General features: G+C 43.7%; 2 protein-coding genes across 2 annotated transcripts; one reads left to right on the top strand and one right to left on the bottom strand.

Moving 5' to 3' along the window:
• The first annotated feature begins 5,227 nt into the window (after positions 1-5,227).
• Positions 5,228-6,051, top strand: LOC131291217 (putative nuclease HARBI1). Its single transcript, XM_058320406.1, has 3 exons — positions 5,228-5,340; positions 5,400-5,832; positions 5,902-6,051. Exons 1-3 carry the CDS (start codon positions 5,228-5,230, stop codon positions 6,049-6,051), a joined length of 696 nt encoding a protein of 231 aa, XP_058176389.1.
• A 525-nt stretch (positions 6,052-6,576) lies between these two features.
• LOC131291216 (uncharacterized) lies at positions 6,577-7,275 on the bottom strand. The gene is made up of 3 exons (XM_058320405.1): positions 7,105-7,275; positions 6,656-7,024; positions 6,577-6,582 (listed from the first exon to the last, which is right to left on the bottom strand). Exons 1-3 carry the CDS (start codon positions 7,273-7,275, stop codon positions 6,577-6,579), a joined length of 546 nt encoding a protein of 181 aa, XP_058176388.1.
• Positions 7,276-27,453: the final 20,178 nt, after the last annotated feature.

Genomic DNA, 27,453 nt, shown 5'->3' with positions numbered 1-27,453 from the left:
ACGGATTTCGGAGAAAGGTGGGTAATCGATAGTGGTGCTACCGGGCACATGTGTAAAGACATACGTTACTTTATTTCAATTCAATGGCACAATAAAGAAGACGCAATAGAAATAACATTGGCTGACGGAAAAACAATAAGATCGAAAGGGTACGGACAGTGCAAAACGGTTGGGGTAGACACAGATACTATTGTGAACAATGTGCTATACGTTCCTGCGCTAAATAGCAATCTTTTGTCGGTCCCAAAACTGTGTCAAGATGGTTACAAAGTGCATTTTGTTAATGATAATTGCACGATCGAAAAGGACAAACAAATAGTTATGCGAGGAAAACTAACCGGTAACCTCTATATACAGCAACCTAAGGAATGTGTAAACAAAGTGTCCCATGATAATTCGTGCAAACACCTGTGGCACAAACGTTTTGGTCATAGAGATATCTCAGCAATAGAACTCTTATTCAAAAACAATTTAGCAACTGGTGCCGAGCTAAAACCATGCAAAGAAACTCTCACTTGCGAAACTTGTCTAGCAGGAAAATTACCCAGAACAGCTATAGTCACCAGTCAGCTGTCAAGTCGGTCGGACGCTCCTTATCCTCCGCGCTGCTTGGGCCACTTTCTTCCCGGCACTGTCCCTCGTTTTTCGTTTATCTTCGTCGGCGTGATCTTCGCGTATTTACCGAGCTACACTTCCGAGCTACGCGAATTTGTGTGCTGTATTTTTCGTCTGAACGCGTATTTCCTGTTGCCCTGTGCCTTTTGGCTGTGCTGTACGTTCAAGATGCCCTGCCGTTTGTGCTCCCTAGAAATTGATGCCGACCCAGTGCTGTGTTCTGGGGACTGCGAGGGGAGTTTTCACCGCAAATGCACGGGCCTATCTTGTTCGGTGATCAAGGAGCTTGCCAAGGAAGCAGGAGTGTTTTGGCTGTGCCAGGCGTGCTTACCACCTTTCAAAGATCGGCTGGCCCAAAGAAAGGTTCCCGCGTCCAGCCGCCTAGAAATGGTTGAGGACGCCATAAACAAACTGACGCTCTCAGTGGCCGATATGAGAGTAGATATGCTCTCACTCACTTCGGGCAGCGTCCTCACGGCTGCCCCATCACTGCTCACTTCAGGAGCTCCGAAAGTTACTGGCTCGAATAACGGAATTATCGATCACATCTCACTGGCACCATCACAAAAAGCATCCGGGCGTCCTACGCACATAAACACCGCCACTGCTGATCATCTGTCATCACCGCCTCCTCTCCGCCACGGCACGGGAGCACCTGATGCACAAGATCCTAAATGCATCCCAATAAATTCACCGAAATTCTGGCTCTTCATCACCCGGCTGGTACCGTCTGTTACTGAAGAGGAAATCTCCGCCATGGCCTGCAGCCGCCTCTCCCTCAATGAAGAGGATGTAATTGTGCGCAAACTGGTGAAACGTGACACCGACTGCAACACCCTCAACTTTGTGTCTTTCAAAGTTGGGCTGCCTGCATCTATGCAGAGTGTTGCCCTGTCACCGAGCACTTGGCCGCCTGCGTTGATTTTCCGTGAGTTTATTGATGATAGGACGCGGCACGTGCCTAGCGTACGGACCCCGGTTTGCACTCCGGATGAGGATTTGACGCTTACCACACCACCGGCTGATTTGATGGCGGTTCTGCCGCGTACACCGGCCTCTCCCAGAAAGCAGATGCGTAAAGACGGCCGGTTGGCTGATAGTCCTGCATCTCCGTTTAGCACAGGCGCATAGCTTGGGGTCCACACGCCACTCGATGCCGTCCACTCGTCTGCCGGCATTGCCCCAACTGTCGTAATCACTACGACTTCCATCGTTCCTGCTCCTGTTCACACCTGCACGCTCGCCGTATCGCACGCTCCTGCTCAGTTCTCAGCTGCAGCTGGTGTCGTCCCGTATGCCGCACACATTCCTGTCGTTGGAGCTCATGTGGATTCGTGTGCAATGTGTACAGTCCTCGATCTACATCGGTGTGTGCTACGTGCCCCCGGATCGTAGCTCATCGTTGCCATTTCTGGAAGATGTGTTGGAGAGTGTTTCTTGTATATCGGAGCGGATGGGACCCGGAGACGAAGTAATGCTCTTCGGGGACTTCAATCTTCCCGGATTGTCGTGGCGCCCTGAACCCCCAGCGTCGCCTTATTACTTCGTCCCAGCTCACACTACGGGAGTTCCTTTGGCTGCCATCTCCTTCGCCGATGGCATGGCGCTTAATGATATGTGTCAGATATCAGGGGTCGTCAACTCGCTTAATCGGCAGCTTGATCTAGTCTTCATAAATTCTGCCGCACTTGATTCGTGCTCACAGGTATCCATTGCGCCGCTACCGCTTGTGCCTGCTGATCATTACCATACTCCTCTCGAGCTCACCCTGACGATTATGGTTTCGAGGGATCAGCCCCCGGAGGGTGTTAGAGACACGTCGCGGCAGCAGAGGTTAAACTTAAAAAAAATGGACTATGTGAAGCTAACTAGATTAATTGCCGAATACGACTGGTCGGTGCTAGATATGGAGGATTCGTGTAACGCAGCTAGTCTTAAGTTCACTAATGTATTATGTTCAATGTTCCCCTCATGTTGTCCTCCTGCTCGCCCTCCTCCTAACCCCGTTTGGTCAGACAGGCATCTCCGTGTGTTGAAGGCAGACATGAAACGCGAAATTCGTATGTATGGTCGGTATCGCTCTCCTTTCTGGAGGCATATCTATAAGCTCGCAGCCTCTGCCTACAGAGGCTACAATCGGGCTCGATACCAGGCACACGTTCTACGTATTCAGTCTCGACTGTCTACTAATCCAAGATCTTTTTGGCGATTGATGAACGCCCGGCGCGGTTCCTCCCGCATTCCCCATTCCATGTCTCTCAATGGAGAGACCGCTTCCACTCCTCATGGCGTCTGCCAACTTTTCGCAAAGCACTTCTCGAGCGTTTTCGTTGACCCGGCTCAGTCGGCTGCCCCTGGCACCGCGGGCCTTGCTCATACCCCCCTTGACGTCCTCACTTGCGACCTGGTGGAGATCAGCGAGGGTGATGTTTGTGGTGCACTAGCTAGGTTAAAGCCGTCCTTCTCTCCTGGCCCTGACGGCATTCCTGCGTCTGTTTTACGCGGTTGCGAGGCTTCCCTAGCTCCTATCCTGGCGCGTCTTTTTTCGCGCAGCCTCCCCAAAGGAGAGGTTCCTGGGCTGTGGAAATCGGCCTGGGTTGTACCGATCCACAAGAAAGGATGCTGCTCATCCCTCGCCAACTATCGAGGCGTCTCCCTCCTCTGTGCCTCTTCCAAAGTCCTCGAATCCATCCTACACTCCTCCATCCTCCCCTGCGTGCGCCCGTATATTTCTCCGAATCAACACGGTTTCATGCCTCACCGCTCGACCGTGACCAATTTGATGACCTTACTGTCCGTGGTTTACCCCAATCTGGACTCTGGGCGTCAGGTTGACGTCATTTACACCGATCTGAAGGCCGCATTTGACAGCCTACCGCATGACTTGCTGCTGGCTAAACTCGAGCGGTTGGGGTTGGGGGGCCTCTTTACTCCTGGATCAGATCGTTCCTTAGCGGCCGATCTTACTCTGTGCGGGTGAGGGGGGTTCTCTCGGATCCGTACTTCGGTGTATCGGGTGTTCCGCAGGGTAGCATCCTTAGCCCTCTCCTGTTCTCTCTGTTCCTTAATGACTGTGTCAGTGTACTGCCCCCTAACGGGCACTTACTGTATGCTGACGATGTCAAATTATTCCGCCCCATATCCTCTCCTTCCGACTTCTTACTCCTTCAAGAATCCCTCCAACGCTTCTCCGACTGGTGTTCCGCGAATGGATTGACTCTCTGCACACCCAAGTGTTGTGTCATATCCTTCAGTCGCTCCGCTGGGGTGACCCACTACGACTACTGTATTAGTAGCGTTGCTTTGTCGCGGGTGTCGGTTGTCGAGGACCTGGGGGTGTGGCTTGACGCCGCCTTGTCCTTCTGTGTGCAGATCGACAAGGTGGTATCCAAGGCCAACCGTATGTTGGGGCTTATTTCTCGCATGGCATCGGAGGTGCGGGACCCGCGCTGCTTGATGGCGCTTTACTGCTGCTGGGTCAGACCGATCCTCGAGTATGCTTCCGTGGTATGGACCCCAACAGGTGTCACCGCCTTGGGAAGGTTGGAGGGGGTTCAAAGACGCTTCACGCGCCTGGCGGTGAGGCGTCTTCTCGGCTACAATGCCTCCTCCCTCCCGCCTTACGAGTCGCGGTGTCAATTGTTGGGGCTATCCACGATTCAGACTCGCCACCGGAACGCTCAGGCTATTTTCATCGCCCAACTTCTCCTACACTCCACTGACGCTCCGGAACTCCTCTCTCATATCCCTCTATATGTCCCTTCTCATAACCTTCGGGAAAGGCCTCCTCTCCTTATTCCCACGCGCCGTACGCGTTTCTCCCAGAATGATCCTTTTATCCGCGCCATGTCTTCCTTCAATAGTGTTAGCCACCTGTTTGACTACAACGTCTCCATCCCCTCCTTTCGTTCGCGTCTTAACAGCTCTCTGGTGTAATCTATCCCTCTCCTCCTCTCGTGATTTGTCTTGATGTTAAGTTTAACTATAGACTTAAGAAACCTTGTATAGCCCGCGTGGCAAACATTGTAAAATAAATGAAATATGAAATATGAAATATACCTAAATTTGCAGAAAAACGTTCGACAAAAATATTAGAGCTGGTACATACTGATGTGTGTGGCCCTATGCCAATTGATACTCCAAGCGGAAACAAATATTTTATGACCATTATTGATGATTATAGTAGATATCTAATGGTTTACTTGTTGAAAAAGAAATCAGACGTTCCGGAAAAGATTATGGAGTACGTACAATTAATTAAAAATCCCAAAGTAGTAAGATCCGATGGAGGAGGAGAATATTCTAGTGAAAAACTGAAAAATTTCTATAAAGACAATGGTATAATGGCTGGTATCGCGAACGAATCGATCGAGACGATTTCGATCAAAAGAATTAGTCGAACGAAATCTAAATCTACTCGAAATAGCTATCGGCAACGGGGTTTCTGTTTCGATCGATGAACTATGGGCGTTCGTAAAGTCGAGCAGCAAGCGAGCTGTCAGATCGATGTTGTTTACGTTTGTGGTATCACGCAACGCTGCTGTGTTTTGTATAATCAAGTGAATCAATTGATATGATGTGAGTCAAAAATTGATTGAAATCGAAATTATACATGATTTCTTCGACGTTTTTTATAAACGATGTTGAAGCGGATGCAATCGACCTGGCGAAACATCGTAGGAAATTACGGAAGGAAATTAATCCTTTGCATTTGTCGGAGATAGCGTAAGTGACAAACACTGCAAAGAAAAATCTGTTGATGAATAATAATTGTCAAAATTCAGTTTTAGGAAAAATTTCCGTATCAGCAAGAAGCTGTTCATTCAAATCCGAGACAAAATTGCACCCCACATCGGTCCACACCACCCTCGGGGACTTTCTGTAAGCGAAAAGCTTGCAGCAACGCTAAAGTTTTTAGCCCAGGGGTCGTATCAACTTGGAGTGGGAAATGATTTCACCGTGCCGATGGCTCAATCTACATTTTCCGAAACGTTGAACGAAACATTACGGACGTTGGAGCAGCATCTCAAACCATATATCACCCTGGAAATGAGTGTCAGGGAAAAGGAAGAGGCTCGTAGATTTTTCTATGATAAGTCGGGTATTCCTGGGATAACGATGGCTGTGGACGGCACACACATTAGAATCGTTGCTCCAAAGGAAAATCCAGTCATGTACTTTAATAGAAAGGGGTTTTACAGCCTCAATGCTTTAATGGTAGGTTTTGTTTAATCAAATATCACGGTACAAACAATGTATATTTATTACAACTTAAATTTATTACAGATTTGTGACAACAACAGCATAATCCGCTATGTAAACGCACGTTATGGTGGATCAAACCACGATGCCTTTATTTTGAATTCCAGTCCTGCTATGGATTATTTTGACGCCCAGTGGAGAAATGGCGAAAGGCTTTCTAAACTACTTGGTTAGTAAAACGATATTGCCACGTTTATAAATAATTAATTCAATATCATGCTTCTAGGCGATTCTGCTTATCCAGCGAAACCCTGGTTGATAAAACCGTACGGAAATGCTGAGTCAAACTCAGAACATTCTGTATTTAATACAAATCACGCTAAAGGTCGTGTAATAATCGAAAAAACTTTCGGAATGTTGAAAGGCAGATTCCGATGCATAAACGGGGAGAGACAACTACATTATAGTCCATCAAAATGTGCTCGCATAGTTAATGTGTGTGTTGCGTTACACAATTTGTGCATATTGAATGGTATTCCTGATGATGAGTAAAATAATTTTATACTTTTAGTATTAAAAACACACCATTTGTAACAAACCATCACTTTTTTATTTCTATTGAGTACATAATTCCATTTAATTCCTTTTCATTTATTACTAACTACTACTTACTAACTATTTAATTATTTTTTTTCAAGTGACTTAATATTTCCTGCTGAAAATTCAAGCTACCTTCTACAAACATTTTAATGGCACCAACTAGTTCTGTGAGTTGGTTTACGATTTCAGCGTTTTGGTTCACAATAACTTCTTGAAAGTTAGTCTTACTCTTTGGTACTGATGGACGCTGAACTTTCTGCTGGTTGTCTTCTGCTTGTGACCCTTCTTGATTTTGATGCTGAAGCTCCTCTTCTGCTGAAGAGATGATTGGTTGATTTTGATGCTGAAGATCTTGACGAGGTGGAAGCTCCTCTAGATGAAAATCCTGTGCCAGCTGCTGATCGCCTTTCTGATGTCCCACTGGAACTCCAATGCAAATGGTATCCTCTACACCTTCCGCATTGGTTTTAATATTGGTTACATTAAGGATTCTTTCCTCAATGTCGGTAAAAGTACAAGATGCCGCGATACCACCTCCGGTTTTATTCCGTTCTTGTACCATCTGAGTGTACTTTTTCTTAACGTTGGATTTTTTGTCGGCCCATGCCTGAAATACAAAAGTATCAATAGTATTTTGTTAAGAAAGAATTAAACTAAAGATTACTTAAACTTAAGGACAATTCTTACCTTTCTCCATCCTGTTTTATCTTTTGAAGGGCCCAACGGATTTAACTCTTTGCAGACTTCTCCCCAGAACGCAGACGGATTGGAGCAAATCCCTTTCGCTACTTCGGGATTTTGCTCCATAATTTGGACCAGTTTCTCCATCTGGTCCTTAGTAAAGCGTGAACTTTCCATAACGCGACACTACTAGAATCACTACTGAGCTGAAAATGAATTTGCTAACACCAAGCTTCTCCTTTTATAGGCGAATCACCATATCCACGACAGAGGAAACTATACCTAATTTACCTAGAATATTTGGAACAACTTTCTGGAACATTTTGAAGTGAAAAATTTCTTACAAATTTGTCATGCACCACGCACCTGGCATCACCTTGCACTTGGCATCGGGCATATGGTATCAGGCATCGTCGTGCCCAGCTCAATTTTCCTAGTAGATTTTTGAAAAGTATGGGGTACCAATAATTTTTTACGAATTTGTTGCGCACCACGCAGCTGGGATCGGGCATAGGGTATCAGGCATCGTCGTGCCCAGCTCAATTTTCCTAGTAGATTTTTGAAAAGTATGGGGTACCAATAATTTTTTACGAATTTGTTGTGCACCACGCAGCTGGGATCGGGCATATGGTATCAGGCATCGTCGTGCCCAGCTCAATTTTCCTAGTAGATTTTTGAACAGTATGAGCACCAATATTTTTTTACGAATTTGTTGTGCACCACGCAGCTGGGATCGGGCATAGGGTATCAGGCATCGTCGCACCCAGCTCAATTTTCTTAGTATGTATATTTCGGATAACATGGGGTACCAATAATTTTTATGAATCCGAATAATTGAACCCAATTTGTAAAAACATCAAAAATTACTTTAACACTTTGTTGACGGGCGTTTTTTTCCCAAAACTAGCTGCTGTCACCGGGGCCAGCCGCTCCGGTAACGAACGACCGATCGAAACGGATACGACGAAACGAACCAAAAACCCGAATGCTTGACTATGCAATGGTATGCGTGTAACGTACATGTCCGTCTTTCCGTCCTCAACGTTGAGTCAAAAACAGACGAAGATCTTCGTCTCCCGTCAACAAGGTGTTAATACGCATTCGTTGAATCTGTTTATTTAAAGGAAACATGTTTGCAAATGCTTACGCGACCGCTCTCGATAGCTCTCGACCTGTCTAAATCATTTCGATCGAGAAAAGGCGTATGCGATAGGAATTCTCGATCGAAATCGAGTCAACTGTTGACTGCTTGAAAATTTATAGATCGTTTGCTTCTACGTTTCGATCGCGATAGGTCTTTGTCATTCCGATGAAGCAAATGAACCAAAAATGAACACTTTTCGACAGGTTCATGCAGTCGATCGAATTCGAAACCGTTCGCGATACCAGCCAATGTTCCAAATGTGCACACCATACACGCCCCAGCAAAATGGCGTAGCCGAGCGAAGAAACCGCTACTTAGAGGACATGGTGACTACTATGCTGCTCGGTGCAAATTTAGACAAAAAGTATTGGGGAGAAGCCGTGTTAACTGCGGCATATCTACAAAATAGATTACCAGCGAAAGCAGTGGGCGTAACGCCATTCGAAATGTGGTTTGGTAGAGTTCCTCGAATCGATCACCTCCGAACGTTCGGGTGCAGGGCGTGGATACAAATACCGAAAGAGAAGCGCAAGAAATTGGAGAACAAAGCAGTGAAACTTATTTTTGTGGGGTATTCAGAACAGCACAAAGGGTATCGTTTTCTTGATGTCCGTGACGAAAGAGTGCTTGTGAGCCGTGACGTCAAATTCCTTGAAAAAGAACATTTTATGATAGACAAACCAGTGCACGAAAACGTACAAAACAGTGATAAAGACAATCATATTACAGTGTTCGATACATACGAGGATTCGGAAACAGAAAATAGTCACATAACAGAGAATCATCTTTCAACGAATCCCATCGACTCAGACGAAGAGAACTTTTGTGATGCAAATTATTATATAAACCCACAGACAGATAGTGATAGTTCAAATATCCCAACCGTTGCAGAAACTAAACCACAACCATCACATGTTAGGAAGACTCGCGGGAAGCGACCGGAATACCTGGACGATTTTGTGGTCGGCGTGGCACGCACCAGAGAGGCGACTTTTGCTGAGGCAGCGTGTGGCAATGAAGAGGAGCCGAAAAATTTAAGTGAGCGTTGAATAGTGACAATAAAGAAAAGTGGCAATTAGCTATGTTGGACGAAATAAAGTCACATTCTGACAATAACACATGGGAACTAGTGACACTGCCGGAAAAACGAAAGCCTATTGGCTGCCGCTGGGTTTTTAAAACGAAAAGAAACGCAGCTGGCGAGATAATCAAGTATAAGGCACGTTTGGTGGCGCAAGGTTTTTCGCAAAAGTACGGCGAAGACTACGACGAGGTTTTTGCTCCGATTACTACGCACACAACTCTACGTCTTCTTCTGGCAATAGCAAGTATAAAAACAATAAAACTAAAACACTTTGATGTCAAAACAGCCTATCTGAACGGGGAACTAGAAGAAGAACTATATATGGTGCAACCTCCCGCCCTACTACCAATTTTGAATGAACTTAGGCCTATCCCCGTGGATCGGAGCGAGACGCAGCGACTGACTTGTGCTCCGTCGCATTCGCGCTGCAGCGCCGAAATTTTTCAACCCGCTCTTGAGTGAAACTTTGCATGAAGAATGAAATAAAGCGACGGATGGAAAGCATAAACCGTTACAGTTTGAACGGAAAGTTTATTTATTACCTTTGGATGGCACCGGCGCTGCCAACAACGGTAGAACATTTTCCAATGTAAACAACATTGACGCTTTCAAATCTATTATCGATGCACAATAAAGAGAAGAAATAAAACAAAAAAAGCCCCTTAATGGTTATTCCTAGCCAAGTGCATCATTCAGAAAAAAGATAGTCCCACTAAATACCTATGCAATAATATTTATATCATCTCAATCGCCTCAGAAATGATTGTGTTTTAGATGATCAAAGATGTATGAATTCAAAAGCATTCGAAGCATTCTCCCTGGTAACGCAAAATGAATTTCTCACTATGGAGCGAGAAACCTGAAAACATCTTGAAAGAATTAGTGAACTTCCGAGATTTCAAGCTCACCGGTAGACCGGATTCATTTCGTTCATCTTCGAATTCATTTCGTTCTACTTCGGCTGCGACGCACTTTACCCACCGCTAGGCGCGAATCGGCAAAAAAGAAGGCGGTTTTAACCCGCTTCGCTTGTGGTATGTGTGTTGCATGCGGGTCGACCCGCGGTGGACGACCGCTGTGTGGGGATCGTCCGGTCAGTCGGCAGTTGATGCCCTTGCGGAACGGACGTGTTCCGTGGAGCCGGGTTCTGCCGTATGCGTGTCGTCTTCCGTCTCGTTCGCTTTTGCATCGTCGTCGTGTATGAAGCTTCGTCCAAGTATCGATCCCTTTAAATGGCTTGGCTGAATCTGAAAGAAATACTGTTAACAAGATAGGCTATTCGCAACCTCAAATCCGACACGTTGTGTACCCAATATATATCGATGGGTTTGTCATGTGCCGTTCGCACATCTAACGGTCGGAATTTGAATCATGGAGACGCACGGTCAGTGGTGTACTCACGGTAGGACCAGTGACGTATTCAATGGTCGATAATTTTTTAGCAAATTAATAATTTTTTGACCAAAAAATTTTTTTTCAATAATTCGAATGCGCATCATCTCACTATGTACTGATGTCGGTTATGCCTCTGGGACTCAATGAGAACGGGTTTTTTGGCTCTAGAGCCCAAACGGTGGTAGATAGCATCTTGCGGTCTTCAACAAACTTTGAGTTCGTATTAAAACACAACTTTTAAAGTTCTACGGAAAACCTCTCAGACCTTTCCTTATGCTCGTAAATTCGACCCACATATAAATGTGCGCCTTTATTCCGATGTTCGACCTTAAACTGTTAATGCTTCTATTGAAGTTTTTTATGCAACTCGAGAATAAAATATGCTTTTCAAAACATATTCTAGCTTGCCAATTGTGTTATTACACCTGACGATATAAGCGATACGACACAAATCGTAAAAATTGCAACAAATTATTGAAAACATAAAACAGCTATTGCTTTACCTTGACGGTCGACCCCACTGTGGTGTGATAAAAAACTCTTTTGTTCAAAAAATGTATACGTCTATGAAATCTCCTAGTTTTTGTTTTTGTAAAGAACATCCATAACGGTAATCCCTCTGACTACCGTGTAATACTTTGCTTCGTACCTAGTTGTTTTACCAACATGTTTCATTTTTCACTCTAGTTCGCTACTTCTAGATCTAGATCTTGTTCACAAAGTAATTCTTCGCTCAATCGCTTTTTTTTCAATAGCGCAGCATTTTCCACATAACTGCATAAATATTATTGCCTGCACTTAGATGGTTTCAAGCTGGTGTTGGCAATCTAAAGGAAAATAAAATGATAGAAAGCTACTGTCATTCAAATGAAAATTATTTGAATTCTCGCGCTGATGTTTTGTTGTTCAAAATGTGCATGTTTATTCAATGTTAGTAATACCGACGCAAAACATACTCCGTGGAAAATGCACCGGCGGATCAAAATTGATCACTGTCGGGCATATTACCGTTACTTTGTATGTTGAGAAAGGTTTGACGGTTGCATAAGGTTTGATCTGATATGGCCTAATTATAATAATCGATCCGTGTTTGAATCTAATGCGCACGCTGGTCTCCAATCGAGAATAGATGCGTATTAAGATTAGCGATTCGCGACGGTTACCGTTATTTTGAATGTTATCTTTAAAAACAGGAAACGCACAAATTTTGATTGCACGTTACTTACTAGAAGGTGCTTTTTGCCAGCCTCTGGCATAGTTGTGATTTGTTTGTTCAGCGTCAGTAAAATGCGCACTTGCGTGGGTGGATAAAAACTTGAACGCAGTCGGATAAATTTAAAATCATCAACTTTGCTTCCTCGCGAATAGAGAAATATTTTCAATCTCTCGCTTATATTATTGTTGTGCATTGTTTTCATTACAAATAGCTTTAACTACAACCATCTGTTACGTGAGTTGTTGTTTTCAATTATTTTGCCAATAGATAGGCTGACAAAGTATGCCATACAATGCATTTGTAAATAGTTGCCAGAAATTTGTTTGCTTCATACGGATTAGTTTTTACGCTATCGAATGTAGCAACTGAGCGCGAGGAGTGATCACGGCGAGACAAAGATTACCGTTATTTTATAGATTACCTTTAAAAATAGGAAATGCACAAAGTATGATCTCATATTGCTTCCGCCCTTGTTAGAAGGTACTTTGACGTAGCGTCCGGCATAGTTGTGATTTGTTTCTTTGGCGTCACAAGAACAGTTTTAAAACGTGCAAGTGCGCAGGTGGATATAAATCTTAGTCGGGTAATTTTAAAATCATCAAATTTACTTCCAAACGAATAGTTACGTTTGATCAAACACTTGATTGTGTTATTGTCGTGTATTGGTACCGTTACAAATAGGTTGACCTTGGACAGTGGCCAATATTTAGAAACAAGATTTTTATTTTTACCAACTTTTTTATTTTTCATCCGATTTTTACAAATGACATTTCAAACGATAGGTTTCTTCAAGACAAACAACTTGATGCATGAAACATCTTTGTATCGCTTGTTGTTTTGGAGAAATTGCTCAACAAAGTTGCATAACCGTTCAAAAACATAGATCTTTGATGCTTCATAACTCCGTCAGTTGTAAGACGATTGGGATGATACGAGCTGTGTTTCAAAGATCTTTAGTAGTACTATGTTTTGCCTGAAAGTTTCTTTCAACAATTACTAACCGTTGCTGAGATATTTTGGTTTTATTTCATACATTTATTGAACTTGGCAAACAGTTTCTGTTTGTGTTCCATCCAACAGTTCGCCGAACAGAACGGCAAGATGGAAGAGAAACCAAAAAAGTGTACATGCGGTCGGGCGTGCACACACACCGTTACGCGACACACGCTCGATTACCGTTTCCGAGCGACGAATCGTTCATGGTGCGTTCATCGTTTTACCCCACACCAGCCGTGTTCACCTTCCGCTCCAACCCTCATCCACATGTTCGCCTTCGGAATCGTTCATCATACTCTCCCCGCACCGCCGGTGAAGCGAACTCCTGGCTTCCGACCCCCTCTGGCCCACATTTGAGCGGATTTCGGAGCGGAAAATGAATTTTGCGCTACCAGGGCTCGTGCGGTCTCTTCAAAGCAACACTCGATAGAATAAAGAATCCTTCGACAGAATTTCTATATGTGGGTATGTTTTCATTTACGTTATTACAATATCGTGTAAGTGTTACATACCTATAATGACAACGAGAAAATAGACAAATATAATTCAATTTATTGATGATATTTATCAGTTAGCTCGGAACGATCTGTTTGCGCATGCACATGCACATGCATATCAGCAATTCCTGCGTTAGGAAAACAAACTACAAGTTTGCCAGTTGCTGGCTCAAGTTATGTTCTAAGAAGGGTGGATGCGATATTTTTTTTCTCCCGTATTCAATTTTTACTCTTCTCCCGCAGTTGCTACCATTGCTACCGCTGTACGTTTTACACCTGTGAATGCATATCAAAGGTAAACGAATGCATATCAAACTAACATATGTTCGGCTATTCACAAAGTGTGTCCATTATATTCAAAACATCAAAAATATATCTCAGCAATACATTGATCATTTGAATCAATGATCTCGAATGGTAATTATTGCGAGGTGTTTGACGTTAGAGATTAATGTTCGCCATTTGATATTTGAAATATAGAATTCTTTTTTGAGTTTTATCTTCGGGCGTGAAAGATGTCCAACAGTGGGGCGTTTTATTTATTAAATAATCGACATAGACTGTCCTTAAACCGATTAGATCTTGATTAGTAACGAACGTTTGCATTTCGGGAATATTACAATAACGTTGACATTTAAAAAATGAGACAAATTTTAACGACTTTTCATGAAAAAACGGAACACGTTAGAAACTTTCTGTTAAAAGCAAATTAAAGAGTAGCATTTCGTTTAAATTTAAAACAAGTTTGACAACAACCATCTACGTTTGATCGTGTGTTAAACATCCAGCTTATTAGCGGACCACGTGACCAACGATTGTTTAAAACCAGATGGCGACAAGTGGTTAAAAAGCCTAGTATTTTATATTACTTTTGAAGCTTGTTACAGTAGTTTTAAAGCCAAAATTTTATGTTTTTTTAATATAATAAATTTTAAAAGTGAAAATCAGCGAGAAGGATTTGCCCAAAGTCGCTGTTCTTCCTGTCAAGACTTCCGGCGTATGGAGAAGTGTATAGTGTGCAGTGTCTTCCGGAATAAACCCACTTTATCAGAAAACACGATAAAGACCATTCAGTGGTTTGGACATACATAGCCACAGTAAATCATGCGTAAAGAGGATCGGAGGAGTTGAATGGGTCAAATATAATTGAAATATCCCTATCAACTACAACCAATCGAAAAAAAAACATTTACAACAACTGAAAACATTCCTACATGGTTGGTTTGGTTGGCTACGCCAAAGTTTCGGCCAAGGCCAACTGGCCGTCGGAAGTTATTTTGAAAGTACTAAAATCTTAATCTTACAATAAAATTTACTTTATTCAATATGCTGGGTTGACTTTTTTCTTATCGTCGACGAAATTTGTCTATTTTTTAATGCAAACGTTAAGGCCGTGTTTCTCAGTTCAAAGGTTAATTACAAAGTAACGGTAATCTTTGTCCGGTAGTGGTTAATTTTCTATCCAGCTGAGCAGTTGCTACACGAGTTTATGTATTTATATTAGGGTTACCAGCATTAAAAAAACGAATGCATTTTGACTAAGGAGTGCCATTAACCTGCTCTCTTTTAAACTGTCAATACATGATTTCACCTTATGCTGAGAAACGAATATGTTTCCGGCGGAAGAAGATGTTGGAGCGCATTTTGCACACAAAAGTCGCTTTTGATAAGAGCTAGATTTTTATCCGCTACTTCCGAATGCTGTCTCCAATCGGTGTATAGATCTGTGTGTAGATCTTTACTAGTTTCCAAAAGACGTAATCTCATGAAACAATCAAATGCTAAGCAATGAAAAATGCGATGCGACATCGAAATCTGAAAAAAAAAATCATTGCAACTTGCAGTTGGATGTAGCGGATGTGGCTAAGCTGTGCAATTAGTTTTTACCAGATTTTGGCATGGCCTATCTTTGTAAAAGTAATTTCTTATCTGTAACATATTGCAAGCTAGGTATGAACCAAAGTTCGTGGAGGAAAAAGTACATCTTTGATCATTCGTATTGTTCTTTGCTCCGCATCCACTTTCGTTTTGCATGTTCTTAACGTATAAAGCACATGTTACACAAAAAACATGCAACTTAGTCGCTTGGTCACTGTTAATGACGAAGGCAGTACACTGCGCCTAGCACCAGTTTGTATTTAAATTTAAATCAAACATTTTGCGGTCATATTTTAGTACCTTTTATTACATGTTAAAAATGTGACGAACAACTGTAATGATAACACAAAGAAATTCCATGCGCATATGTATATTTAATGCTGCGCGAAAATATAACAAAGATAATCATACGGTGCGATCGGTTGTCGCCACACCAGTGTGGCAAAACAAGAATCAGCTGGTTCTTGTTAGCGGTTCTATTTACAAGGTCAACGCGCGTGCGTTATACACATGTGTGTATCAAGCGACGCGTGCGTGCAAACACCAAAGCGATTAAAGAAAACCCTAGTTAAACCCGAGGGTGTACAAGAATCTCGGTGGACTACTGGAACAATTCGAGATTAACACCTCACACGCTTCGGACTGGCAGAATCAAATGGTAAGTAAAAACTTTAATAACAAAGACAAATATATACATCTTTCACTCTCAGGCAACATATCAACTCCCAAAGCCGAAGGAACGGCGGAACACCTGCTACCATGCGAGCAGAACACTTCAGGAGGTTACAAGAGGACCGCAGAGGGGAGCGAGGCAGCAGAACGAGAAAGGCAGAACAGAACAGAAGAAAGAGAAACAAACGGAACAAGAGTTGTGAAATGTTTTTTGAATTTTTTCACATTGTTTTGCAAAGGTTCAAAACAAAGCTTAAATTTGTTGAATTATTTCATTAATTATTTCATGCGCTTCAATTATTTCATGAACTCCGGTGCTGCATCAGAAATGAACGGAGCTGCTTTAATAGGAAAAGTAGCCGAACACTTCACAGAAAAGCAGCGGTCATTTTCCATAGCGAAATGTTGGTGGGGCGGTTTCGTGGAAAAAGATAAGGAGAACCTGGTGTGCCGTTTGAGGAGGAGTATATACGGGCTCAAACAATCGGCCACCCAAGGAGACACCACGCTTTTTCTCGCTGATGTTCTCGGGGGTGATTCGTTGGCGAAGCCAAACCGAAAACACCAGCGAGATACAGTTCACTTTCGGTGATAGCCAGTGAAGTGAGAAAAAATTTGCTCACTCCAGAAGAGAAAAAAAAGTTCTTTCGCTCTCCTGCGTCTGTCTTCTCTTTTTGCCAATTCTCGTGTCTTTCCCTTCTGTGGTGCTCGCACTGTGTGGATGTCGGTCAGATGGCTGTTGATGGTCTTACGAAACGGATGTCTTTGATGGCGTTGCTTGCTTCTGTCGTACGAACTTTTTTCGTTCCGCTCCCTCATGTGTCTTCGATTCGTTGCGCTTTCGGTGTTTCGAACTGTTTGATATGCCAGCCTGAAGTCTGAAAGGAGTAGTGAGAACAAAATAGGCTATTCCTAACCTCGGCTCCGGCCACGCTATAACCCCAATATATATCGTTGATATTTTGATGTGCCATTCACTTCAAAAAGTTATTTCGGAACGAACATAAAAATTAAATCTTGGTTTTGAAGACGCACAGTGAGTGACTTTTCCAAGTTGGTTGGCAAAACATTTTGGTCGAAAATTTTTCAATCGAGAAATCGTTTGCACATCATCTTGTAACTTGTGGATGCCAATGGCTGTTCGGGAACATTGCATTGGGCTACATTGGGAACATGTTTTTGTGATCTTGCCCGATAGCTTCCTGCAATCTAAATGTCACTCAAAAGTGCAAAAAATGTGCGGGTGGATTAAACATTGATCAAATCAAGTCAAATTGATTTTGTTCCACCTTTGTTGAAACATGAGCCAGTCCCGCAGAAAGTTATGAATGTATGAAGAAACGCGCATTGCAAGTACCCACGAAGCGAGAGCGCAATCGTTTTATGCTTTCCATCCTACGCTCTCGTATGTTGTGCTTGCGCTTTTAATGTGGAGAGGGCTCAATCGCGGCACCGGGCCTGTAGCGCGAATGCGACAGAGGGTATATGAGTTGCTGCTTCTCGCTCCGATACATGGGGAGAGGGTACTAGACCTCCGCAGAGAGAAACAAGCTCACAAGCTTCTATTCATAAGGCCCCGACATCGTACGCGTGGAAGCGAGAACACAACATTTGTAAGAGCGAAAGGCTATATTTTTGGTTCACTATCGCCGAAAATGTTTGGTTGGGCAGGTGCTGGAACAAACGGCTCGACACAGTTCTACAAGGAATCGGCTTTCAACAAAGTACGGCGGATCCATGCCTGTACATGAAGCTAGTGAATTCAAAACAAGTTTATATGTTAGAATACGTTGATGACATTTTGGTCGGCTGCGAAAACGAAGAAGAAATCAGTGCAATCTATAATGAATTAAAGAAGAATTTTGACATTACAAATTTAGGAGATTTAAGCTTTTTCTTAGGGTTAGAAATACTTTGTGTAGATAGTGTATATTGTTATATCCTACAAAGGAAGGAAGCTGGCAGCACTGGAGCTGCCAGATGCATGGATTGACAGCCGGGCAGGACGACGGATGGACCACATGCGGTCAGTAGTGTCCCGACCACGAAGCAAGGCAGTCAAGGAAGACAATACGTTACACACTACAAATACTACCAGTTAATAAAGTAATACTTTACACATTACAGTTGACAGCTGATAGTCACTGAAGTCAGTCGCGTTGTTTTACTGCCAGCTCAAATTTTAGTTTTTTTTTTCGTTATTTTTCGTTTTATTTCTGGCCTAACTGTCCCTAACACTGTTGTTTTCACGCCAACACTCTTGGTTATATCACGAAAGTGCCTGTAAATTTCTCACGTTCGTGCGAGTCGAAGTTATAGTTTGGACGATCCCGGAGGAGCCCGCCTCTTTGTTTTTATTAGTGCAATGGAGGAAGTCTGTTTCGCTTGTGCTAAGCCGCTAGAAGCGGGGGATGAGACGATCAACTGCACGTATTGCGAGGCATCCTTTCATCATGGTTGTTCTAAGCTCCCGCAGCAACTGATAACGGCTGTGGGAATGTATGCTGATTTACATTGGAGCTGCATCGGTTGCACCAATGTCCTGAAAAACCCTCGAAGCAGAGCGGTTAAGGAGATGGGCCTGCAAGTGGGCTTTCAGGCGGCACTTCGTTCAGCCGTGTCATCAATGAAGTCTTTAATCATCGAACCGCTTACTAGTGAGATTCGGGCTGGTTTTGAGGCTCTTAAACCATCCACGCCCCGCAGCGCTCGCTCAACATTCCCATCGGGTAAACGCCGTCGTATCATTGATGATTTGGAACCATCTATAAACAACAACATTTATGGCGCCACCAACTCGTCGAACCCCGATAATACACATACTACTGCATCCTACGCATCGGTTACTAGAGTTCCCACTCGGGCACTGGCGGGAATCAAGGGAATCACGGGATCTGCTTGTGATCCATCTTCACTGATTGCCATCGCTCCAGCTTTACACCCTGATCACATATGGATTCACATTTCACGACTGGCCAACTCCGTTACTAAAGAACAGGTGATCGCGGAAGTTAAACGATGCCTGGATACTGACGATGTCATTGCTTTCCCCCTGATAAAACAGGGTGTTTTAGCATCTCAGTTGAACTCACTGTCATTCAAAGTGAGAATCCTCGCCTCACTGCGTGAGTCGGCTCTCTCACCGGGCGCGTGGCCCGCTGGCCTTGGCGTCCGTGAGTTTGTTCAATATCGCCGCACTACTCATCGTTCCGGATTATCAGCTTCACCACCACCAATTGCTGGCTCACCAATTTCAATAGCTGAAAGTTTGCACGATATAAACGATACACTATGCGATGCACCATGCACAATACCCGCCCCTCCACCAAATTCATCCATACAACCTGTTGCCCAACCTGCTAAAGCAGTCACAAGTCGAAATTCTTCAACCACAACGAAAACACCGCATCAAACCAAGATCGATAATTTTTTATCAACGGGAAGCCAAAACACAACGCAATCACTGAAAAAATAGATCTTTGCATATACTACCAAAATGTTCGTGGGCTGCGAACAAAAACAGTCGATTTTTACACTGCTTCATCCGTGTGTCACTACGACATAATAGTACTCACCGAAACATGGCTTAACGATGAAATTCCGTCAGCACAGATCTTTGATAGCACGTTCACTGTTCATCGCATGGACCGCAATGCACTGAATAGTTCAAAAAGCAGAGGCGGCGGGGTCCTAATTGCGGTAGCGTCTCAGATGGACTCAGTGACCTGTCCTTCGGAAATCCTTTCTCTGGAACTGCTTTGGGTTAGAGTGAAAGCATCACTTCTCATCGGCGCACTTTATCTACCCCCTAGCCACAGTGCTGATGCACGTATTATCGATAATATCTGCCGTTCTTTACGCTGCATGAAGGAGAAGTACCCGAGAGATAAATTCCTGCTGTTGGGGGACTTTAACCAGCCCGCATTGCGTTGGCATCTCGCTACCGGTCATTTACCTGAGCTCGCGCAACACTCACTTATCTCGCCATCACTCTCTCCGCTTTGGGACGAGCTCTCTTTCTGCGGCTTGGTGCAAATCAATACGATTGCCAACTCTTCAGGGACACTGCTTGACTTAATTTTTGCTGACGACAACTTACTGGACAACTATAATGACAACTACGACATCGTGGAGCTCGCTATCGATGTTTTAACTCCTGCGGATGTCTATCATCCTCCGTTGGTAATGAGTTTCGCGACTCATTCGTCACCATCTGCACCGTCGTCGACCAACATTGGCCTTCAATTTCTTAATTTCCGGAAGGCAGATTTCAATAGAATGTCTGTGTTACTGGCCACGGAGGATTGGTCATTCCTTTGTCCTTCATTGGACGTTGATCTTGCTGTAGAAAGATTCACGGAACGAATCATACATGTTCTTCAACAATGCTGCCCTTTGAGAGTCAACACCACGAGGTCTCCCCCTTGGTCCAATCGCCACCTGAAGACACTCAAAACGACCAAAATCAGATCCTTACGTCGTTATAAACGGAGTCGTTCTTTGGCCGACAAAGCAGGCTTCACGCTATCGGTCAACAGTTACCGTCAATTGAACTCGATTTTGCATAGACAGTACGTAAACAGACTGCAATCCAATCTATCAAAGAACCCGAAACAATTCTGGAACTACGTCAACAATAAGCGGAAAAACAACTCGTTACCTAACGTATTATGTTTCGGTGATACTTATGCTTCTAATACCGCTAGTGTTTGCAGTCTCTTCGCTAAGAAATTCAGTCAATCCTTTGCGGCGGCTAATGTTGGTACTCCGCATCTTCAGGAATCTGTGTCCAACGTACCTTCAGACGTAGTCGACTTCTCGCTAGCCAACATCGATATATCTTCTGAGACGGTTCGAGCCTCTGTGTTGGCTTTGAAGTCATCCTTCACACCCGGTCCGGATGGTATCCCACCAGTGGTGGTCATAAAGTGTGTCGATGCCTTATGCGAGCCTATGAGTACCATCTTTAAAATATCTGCACAGCAACGAAAATTTCCCACTCCGTGGAAATCGTCTTGGATGAAACCGATTCACAAAAAAGGAGATAAACATCGCGTGGAGAACTATCGGGGAATTACATCCTTGTGCGCACCAGCAAAGGCTTTTGAGGTCCTAGTTCGTAATGCACTGTTTCGTAGCTGCTACCAGTATTTGTCAACTTCTCAGCACGGCTTCATGCCTAAGCGCTCCGTTACCACTAATCTTGCTGGCTTTGTGACTAATGCTCTGCGATCGATGGAGTCTGGACACCAAGTAGACGCTGTTTATACGGATTTCAAAGCGGCTTTCGACTGTTTGAATCACGATCTACTGTTAGCGAAGCTTGAACGACTGGGCATTGCTTCTGATTTTATTTTTTGGCTTCGTTCCTACCTATGTGGTCGTTCTTATAAGGTTAAACTTAATGGCACTCTGTCGCATCCCTTCAGAAGTCTTTCTGGAGTTCCTCAAGGTAGTAATTTAGGTCCGTTGTTATTTGTTTTATTCGTCAATGACGTGTGTACAGTCCTTCATAGTGTTTCTGTGCTGCTCTTCGCTGACGACCTCAAACTCTATAATGAAGTATCTGATCTGAGGGATTGCTCTCGACTACAGGATTCTCTCAACAATTTATGTCTTTGGTGTGATTGGAATCAATTAAATTTATGTGTCGAGAAGTGCTGCATTGTGTCGTTTCATAGAACAAAAAAGCCTATCATATACAGCTATCAGTTAAATAATCAAATATTACAAAGAAGAAATACGATTCGGGACTTAGGCGTTATTCTAGACTGTAAGCTTACCTTTCACGACCACTATAATGAAATGGTAGCAAAAGCAAATAAGACGCTAGGATTCGTCCTTAGAAACACGAAAGAATTTAACGACCCAATGTGTCTTAGAACGTTGTATGTTAGTTTAGTGCGCCCTATTCTGGAATTTAATAGTGTAATATGGTTTCCACATTTCAACTATTGGCACGATAGGATTGAAAACATCCAAAAAAGGTTTACGAGATTGGCGATACGATCACTCCCCTGGCGTAACTCGGATTCTTTCCCATCTTACCACTCGCGTTGCCTTCTCTTAGGGTTACAAACTCTCAAAAAACGACGACTGATAGCACAGGCAGTGTTTGTAGGTAAGCTGATTCAGGGCGAGACTGATGCCCCAAACCTACTAGAACTAGTTAACTTTAATGCACCTTGTAGACGGCTTCGGAATTCTGACTTTCTAAGAATATCCTCTAATAGTACGCGTTATGGCCAGTTCGCTCCAATGACCGCTATGAGCAATACTTTTAATAGAGCTTACTATGCCTTCAATTTCTGTGATAACGCTAATACCTTTAAGTTGCGCCTAACAATAGACCCGAATTTTTTATAAGCTTATTCACATGCGTCAACTGCCCTAGTTTTAGTTTTAGTTTTAGTTTTAGATACTCATTGGGACACTGTTCGGTCCGTTGAGTTTTCCATTACAAATAAACAAATAAACAAATTACAAATACCACAATTGGCGACGAGGAAGTCGAACTTGCGTTTTGCTAGTGTTATATAGTGAAAAGTGCGTGAAGGACGAATGGCACCTGCGCCAAAACGCACAACGGATTCAACTGCTGCCCCCCCTGCTACTACCAGTGCCGCTTCCCCTGCAACCAGGTCAAGAGCCGATTTGACCGCTACGGACACCGCCGCCGGTTCTACTGCTACCATTCCTACTACCGCTGCAGGTGTCACGGGGACAGAAAGGAACGAGCCCGTTCGAGCCGTTTGATCCAAATACGGCAAAATTCGATAGGTGGTTGGAAAGATTGCAAATTGCTTTCCGCATCAACCACGTGGGCGCAGAAGACAAAAGGGACCATTTGCTCCACTACATGGGCGGGGCAACGTACGATGTACTTTGCAACAAATTACAAAATACAGCGCCGGACACTAAAACATTCGATGAAATTGTGAACATCCTGAGAGCACATTTCAGTCCAACGCCGTTGGAAATTTTGGAAAATTTCAAGTTTGCTAGCCGCAAGCAATTGGACCACGAGGCGTTAAGCTCGTACTTGATGGAGCTAGAAAAGCTGGCCCAAACGTGCAATTTTGGAGAGTATCTCGAGAAAGCGCTGCGAAACCAGTTCGTGTTCGGATTAAAAAATCGAACAATACAAGCGCGATTGCTCGAAGTACGGGACCTGACGCTAGCGAGAGCAAAGGAGATCGCATTCGGGATGGAGATGTCCTATCGTGGTACCGATGAGTTGCATGGCCGAAGTACAATACGAACCGAAGTACAATATATCGAACACGGTTCAAAGAAAATGAAGAAGAAAGCTGCACCGATTACAAAGAGGAGTTCATCATCGCCTAAGCACACACAACCGAGAGCATGCTATCGATGCGGGGACCCGGACCATTTTGCTGATAAGTGCAAACATAAAGCCTCCGTTTGCAATGCGTGTAAAAAACGAGGGCATTTGGAGAAGGTGTGTCTGACGAAGGGCAGAAGGACGGACAACGCACACCATCTGGAGCAGCCGGAGATCATCAACAGTGTTTTTCACTTGAGTGCCGAAACCGCTGGTAAGTACTGGCTGAGCCTTAAGGTTGACCAATCCCTATTGAAGTTCGAAGTCGACACCGGATCTCCTGTTTCCCTTATAAATACGCAGGATAAAGAAAAATATTTTGGCAATTTAGAAATTCTCCCCACTAACATCCGATTAATTAGTTATTGCGATAATGACATAGGTGTGTTAGGAAAAGTGTTGGTTGCAGTCACCGTTAATGATGAGAAGTGCATGTTACCACTACATATTGCACAGTCCAACCGCCATCCTCTGCTTGGCCGTGACTGGTTAAATACATTGAAGCTAGACTTCAACCGCGTTTTCAGACCTGGAGCGCATTACGTTTCTTACTGCGATGGTGGAAAGCAAATGATGGAGTTAAATGACCTGTTGAAGAAATTTCCGCTCGTTTTTGATGAAGGTATGGGCAAGATTAAAGGCATACAAGCTTCACTGACAGTCCGTAAAAATGCGAAGCCAGTTTACATCAAAGCGAGACAGGTACCTTTTTCTTTACGTGATACAATCGAAAAAGAAATGGATAAATTTATTAAAGACGGAATATGGGAAAAAGTGGATCACGCCGAGTGGGCTACCCCCTTAGTTGCTGTGAAAAAAGCAGGTGGCAAAGTGCGTTTGTGTGGTGACTACAAAATAACCGTAAATCCTAATTTGCTGATCGACGAACACCCTCTGCCGACAGTAGAAGAATTGTTTGCCACCGTGGCGGGAGGTGAAACATTCTCAAAGCTGGACCTATCGCAAGCTTATTTGCAACTGGAAGTACGGCCAGAGGATAGGGATTTGCTTACGTTGAGTACACATAAAGGATTGTTTCGACCCACCAGACTTATGTATGGTATTGCCTCTGCTCCAGCCATATTCCAACGATTGATGGAAGAGATCCTACAAGGAATCCCAGGTGTTGCTGTCTTTATTGACGACATTCGGGTTACCGGCCCTGACCAAAAATCTCACTTGAAAAGACTAGAGGAGGTTTTGGAAAGATTACACAAGTACAACCTTAGAGTAAATAGGGCAAAGTGTGATTTTTTCTGTGATCGAATCGAATATTGCGGATACATGGTCGATAAAGACGGAATCCATAAAATACAGAAAAAGATCGATGCAATACAAAACATGCCAGCTCCTAAAAACAAGGAACAAGTGCGATCCTTTGTTGGGCTGATAAACTACTACGGTCGATTTTTTCCTAACCTGTCCACAATACTGTTTCCCTTAAACAATCTATTGAAAGATGATGTTCCTTTCATCTGGAGTCCCACATGTGAAAAATCATTAGTGACAGTTAAACAAGAAATGCAATCTGATAGATTTCTTACTCATTACGATACGAAGCTTCCAATAGTGTTAGCGACTGATGCATCTCCATATGGAGTTGGGGCAGTTCTTAGTCACCTGTATCCGGATGGAACAGAAAGACCCCTGCAATACGCCTCACAGACGCTAACAAGAACACAACAAAAGTACTCGCAAATTGATAAAGAAGCTTATGCTATTATTTTTGGTATTCGAAAGTTTCACCAGTACCTTTACGGTCGTACATTTACGTTAGTTACAGATAATAAACCCATTAGTCAAATATTTTCAGAAATAAAAGGGTTACCTACTATGTCCGCGATTCGTATGCAACATTATGCGGCATTTTTACAAGCTTACGACTACAAGATTCGTCATCGTCGATCGTCGGATCATTGCAACGCAGACGCGATGTCCCGTTTGCCAATCTGCACCACTGATCCCGAGACGGAGATTCAGGAAACAGATTTGATTGAGGTAAATGCCATAGAGACCTTACCTCTTACCGTGGACGAGCTGAGTACAGCAACTATGCAAGATGATACCGTTCAAGAACTGCTCCGCGCCTTGAGAGTAGGAAAAACGGTAGAGGCAAGATACAGATTTGGCGTAGACCAAGAACAATTTGGTTTACAAAAAGATTGTCTAATGCGGGGAAGTCGAGTGTATGTACCACCTTCCTTACGTCCGAAAGTGTTGAGTGAACTTCATTCAACGCATTTCGGTATTTGCAGGTTAAAGGCCCTGGCTCGTAGTTATTGCTGGTGGGAAGGAATTGACAAAGACATTGAGAACCTGGTTAGGGATTGCGGGACCTGCCAGGCCGCCAAAGCAAACCCTCCAAAAGTAAGTTCTCATTGTTGGAGTCCTCCTTCTGCACCCTTTCAAAGAGTTCATGTTGATTATGCAGGCCCCTTTTTAGGATTCTATTACCTTATACTGATTGATGCATACACTAAATGGCCGTCTGTATATGTGGTGAACAATACAACTACGGATACAACCATTCGAATGTGTAAAGAATTCTTCAGCACTTACGGAATACCCTCTGTATTAGTGAGTGACAATGGACCTCAGTTCACTTCAGGAGATTTTGCTAGGTTTCTTAAGCTTAACGGAATCGTTCATAAGCTAACTGCCCCCTATCACCCAGCCACAAACGGACAAGCTGAACGATTTGTGCAAACAATGAAAGTGAAACTGAAATCTCTAAATTGCGAACGATCGCAGGTACATAGAGAAATTTGTAACATTTTACTCACGTATCGCAAAATGGTACATCCAGCCACTGGATTCTCTCCGTCAATGCTAGTCTTTGGACGACAAATACACTCGAGACTCGATCTCATGATTCCCACAAAAGATACAAATGCAAGTGAAGTGCAGTCTAAAATTCGAGAACTAATAGTTGGCTCAAGAGTTGCCGTGAGAGAATACCTTCACGATAATAAGTGGAATTTCGGAACGGTTAAGGAACGATTAGGGAAGCTTCACTACATGGTGCAACTTGATGACGGTCGGGTCTGGAAGCGTCATATTGACCAGTTGCGCAAGGTTGGTGAAAATGCACGAAACTCTGAGACAGACGAATTTTCTTTACGCCCTGAAGAGAGTCGTCGTCAAAGTGATGCAACCGTAGCTTCTAACATACCTGACAATCAAAGTCAAAAGTACGATTCGGAAGTAAACATGCGTGACACTACCACTGCTCCCATTGAAAAACCGAATCCTAAACACACTAATACTCCTACTACCCCTACTCCTAGTACCTCCGAGATCCCATCGACTTTGAACCCCAATGTAGCGGTTGGGAAGCTTTCTGGTTCAGCAGGACTGCCAGCGGACACAGGACTACGTCGATCCCAACGAGTCACCCGACCCCCGGAGAGGCTGAAACCCTAGGAAGCAGTTTCTTTGCGGGGAAGAGCTGTTATATCCTACAAAGGAAGGAAGCTGGCAGCACTGGAGCTGCCAGATGCATGGATTGACAGCCGGGCAGGACGACGGATGGACCACATGCGGTCAGTAGTGTCCCGACCACGAAGCAAGGCAGTCAAGGAAGACAATACGTTACACACTACAAATACTACCAGTTAATAAAGTAATACTTTACACATTACAAATACCACATATATAGTATTTCGTTAGAAAGTTACATAAACAAAGTTATAGAAAAGTTTAAGCTTAGTGATGTAAAGGGGGCTAAAATCCCGATGGAATCTGGATACTTGAAAGAAGACGACAATTCTGCTACACTTTCTGAAGCAACAAAATATGGAAGTCTGATTGGTGCGTTAATGTATATAGCGGTTTGCGCTCGGCCTGATATAGCAGTAAGTACATCGATCCTGGGACGACGTGTGAGCGCACCGACTGAAAGAGATTGGACGGCCGCAAATAAAGTCGTACGCTATCTAAAAGCGACCAAAAATCTTCGTTTAAAATATGACAGTGTTCGTAGCACTGATTTGATAGGCTATTCGGACGCAGACTGGGCAGGTGATGTACAAACCAGAAAATCTACCACTGGTTTTGTATTCATGTTAGCTGGTGCTGCAGTTGCTTGGGGCAGCAGAAAACAAGGAAACGTAACGCTATCGTCAATGG

The sequence above is a fragment of the Anopheles ziemanni genome, chromosome X (genome assembly GCF_943734765.1).
Source record: "Anopheles ziemanni chromosome X, idAnoZiCoDA_A2_x.2, whole genome shotgun sequence".
Taxonomy (NCBI): domain Eukaryota; kingdom Metazoa; phylum Arthropoda; class Insecta; order Diptera; family Culicidae; genus Anopheles; species Anopheles ziemanni.
The sequence above is the reverse complement of the archived record's forward strand: the minus strand, read 5'-3'. Positions and strand labels throughout refer to the sequence as shown.

Coding starts and splice junctions, on each gene's coding strand:
- LOC131291217 (XM_058320406.1), top strand. CDS start 5,228: ATGATTTCTTCGACGTTTTTTATAAACGATGTTGAAGCGGATGCAATC. Junction 5,341..5,399: donor TTGCATTTGTCGGAGATAGC/GTAAGTGACAAA, acceptor GTCAAAATTCAG/TTTTAGGAAAAATTTCCGTA. Junction 5,833..5,901: donor ACAGCCTCAATGCTTTAATG/GTAGGTTTTGTT, acceptor AATTTATTACAG/ATTTGTGACAACAACAGCAT.
- LOC131291216 (XM_058320405.1), bottom strand. CDS start 7,275: ATGGAAAGTTCACGCTTTACTAAGGACCAGATGGAGAAACTGGTCCAA. Junction 7,025..7,104: donor ATAAAACAGGATGGAGAAAG/GTAAGAATTGTC, acceptor TTTGTATTTCAG/GCATGGGCCGACAAAAAATC.